At 46.7% G+C, this 2,590-nt stretch overlaps 1 protein-coding gene across 1 annotated transcript in view; it reads left to right on the top strand.

Annotated features, from left to right (window-relative positions):
• LOC103087415 (protein FAM115C) overlaps positions 1-1,920 on the top strand; it is a 25,190-nt gene extending 23,270 nt beyond the window's left edge. The window contains exon 7 of the mRNA XM_007466652.1: positions 1,666-1,920. Coding sequence (XP_007466714.1) covers positions 1,666-1,920 — 255 coding nt within the window. The remainder of the gene's footprint in view (positions 1-1,665) is intronic.
• Positions 1,921-2,590: the final 670 nt, after the last annotated feature.

Here is a 2,590-nt window from a genome sequence, read left to right as displayed (position 1 = left end):
GGAAAGAGACCTTACGTGGTAGTTGCCACTGAAGTGTAAGGCAAAGCCCTGATTCCACCCTACCTACTGACCCACTCGCCATGAATACCATTTTGCAAAAGCTTTGGGGAGACCCCTCACCTTGGAGCCTGAGACTTGGTCCCAGAACAGAGAGATACCTTCTGTTTTCTTCACCTGTGGGAGGTCTGCTCGCCATCATTCCTCCTGCTGTTGCCTTAGCATAGATCCTCAGGATCCTCTTCTGTTTTAAAAGCCTCCTCAGTTTTTCCAGCATCTTGCTTCAACCACCTATAATCCATCTTCCACAACACTTCCAAAATAATCTGAATATTCCATGTTTAAGCTCGTCAAGTGTTCTCCTTCACACACAGAATAAAATGGAAGCCGCTTAGCTGGGTGCAGAAGGCCCTTTATCATCAGGCTTTGGCCAACACCTCCAGCTCCATCTCCCAATTCCCCAGCTCCATAATTATCCTGCAGTTTACCGAGCTGCTTCCCACTATGAACACATCTTGCGCTTTTCGTTTCTATACCTCCTCACGTTTCCTTCCTGCAGCTGCAACGTGCGTGAACACCTTGTCTGTTACCTGTCAAGTCACCTGTCAAAATTCAGCTCTCTTGTCCTCTTCTCTCGACATCATCTCCTTGACAAGCCAACTTTTTTTGTAATTTGTTTACTTACACGTCTGTCTCTCGCACTGACCAGTGACCTCCAGATAAACAAGAGCCTTAATCATTTTGCCTAGTGAAATACCTGGCACATTGTAGGTATTTTTTAAAGTTATATGTGTGATAAATGTTTAATTTGTTGATTACTGATTAAGAGAGATGAGCAGGATGATTGTCAAAGGCCAAGTAGTGAGAGCAGATAAGCAGTGAGAGCACAGCAGTGAGATCAGAGGGAGGCTGATCAAAATGCCATCTGTTCTCGGGCTTTTACACCTCAGAGTCAGAGGATTCTCCTCCATAAAAGGGGGCGGTCTTGGAAACCTCAAGATCCCTGCTAATTCTAAATCGCTATAATCTTGGCAAGTGTCTCCTGCCCATGGCTTTCAGGTGGGCTGTTCCCTATAAAGTATGAGTCACTCTCATTCTGAGCCCCTTGTGACATACCTGCTTCTTCCTTGTTTTGCCCCAAAGGCAGTGTTCCACAGAGAAAAACAGTAGCCTTGAAAACAGTCACAGCTCTGAGACGGCTGAAAAAGAGAAAAAAAAACAAGGGTTTTATTATGTCTGGAAGGTTTTATTATGTCTGGAAGTGTCGGAAGTTCCCAGATTTTGGCTCCCAAAATCCCCATCTCAGTCGGGCTCAAACCTGTCTGATGCCTGGGAAACACTTAGGAACTGGGGATATAATTTTTTAACATAGAGATAATAATGATAACTGTCATTTATTGAGTATTTACCTCTTTTCAGCCATTAGGGTCTTCACGTAGTCCCCTACTACATTCAGGGGGTACAGGGTTTGGGGCCAAGAAGTGGAATGAGCGAACAAGACTGTGTTTATGTGCAGGGTTGAGATGGGAGATAAGGGCAAGCAAAGAAGTGAAGCTAGTGAATGATTAAGGGGAAGAAATCACCAGAAATGAGATGCACTCATGAACACGCATGTTGCAGGTATTCTCACAAACTTGTACCTCATCCTGCCCCTTCCTTCTCTTCCAGCTCCAGGAGGCCTTTGGGTGGGAGCCATTCACCCAGCTCTTTGCTGAGTACCAGACCCTCTCTGGCATCCCCAGAGACAACACTGGCAAGATGAATCTGTGGGTGAAGAAATTCTCTGAAAAGGTGCACAAGAACCTGGCTCCGTTCTTTGAGGCCTGGGGCTGGCCTGTCCAGAAGCAAGTGGCTGCGAGCCTGGCCTGTCTGCCTGAGTGGCAGGAAAACCCCATGCAGGTGTACATCCAGACTGAGGACTAAAAGATGTGCACGAAGGGGTGTGTGTGTGGGACGGGGGGTGATCGCTCACCAACTCTGCCACCCTCTTTCTTGCCTAGTGTACCTTGAGCCTGAATCCTACTTCCTACCTGTCCTCAGGAAGGCCTTTAAGGTCCTAAGACAAAATGGGACCAACTTTCTCAGGCTGCTGTGCTTCTTTTATTGTTTCTCTGCTTGTACTCTTGCTCTCCCCAAGAGACTTGCTTCACCATCCTCATCCTCCAGAAGAGGATGTTTCAGCTTGGCATCTTGAGTTTCTGCAGGCTCTTCGCTTCTATTTATGACCGGTAGTTCTAAAGACCATGGATCCCATTATAATCTGATACCACTCCCTCACCCCAGCCAGCCCTGAACAAAGCTCTTAACTTCTGCTTTGAGAAGCTTTCTAACAGCAAGCGAGACAGCCTGGTATAATGGGGAGAGCCCTGAACCAGCTTTGGTTCTATGGAAAATCACTAAACTCTGTCTGCATCTGGATTCTTATCCATGACATGGGATAAAAATCTATTGTTTGATGATGGTGAACGTCTTTGAACACGACCTGCGTACGCATATAAGGGAGCTCGTCAGCTTTCACCAGGCCCCATAGTAGCCTGTCTGCCCACTTTCGTGTGGACAACCTGAAAACTGAATCTCCCTTCAGAGTCAACCT

Source organism: Lipotes vexillifer, unplaced genomic scaffold (assembly GCF_000442215.2).
Source record: "Lipotes vexillifer unplaced genomic scaffold, Lipotes_vexillifer_v1.1 scaffold71, whole genome shotgun sequence".
Classification (NCBI taxonomy): domain Eukaryota; kingdom Metazoa; phylum Chordata; class Mammalia; order Artiodactyla; family Lipotidae; genus Lipotes; species Lipotes vexillifer.
The sequence above is the reverse complement of the archived record's forward strand: the minus strand, read 5'-3'. Positions and strand labels throughout refer to the sequence as shown.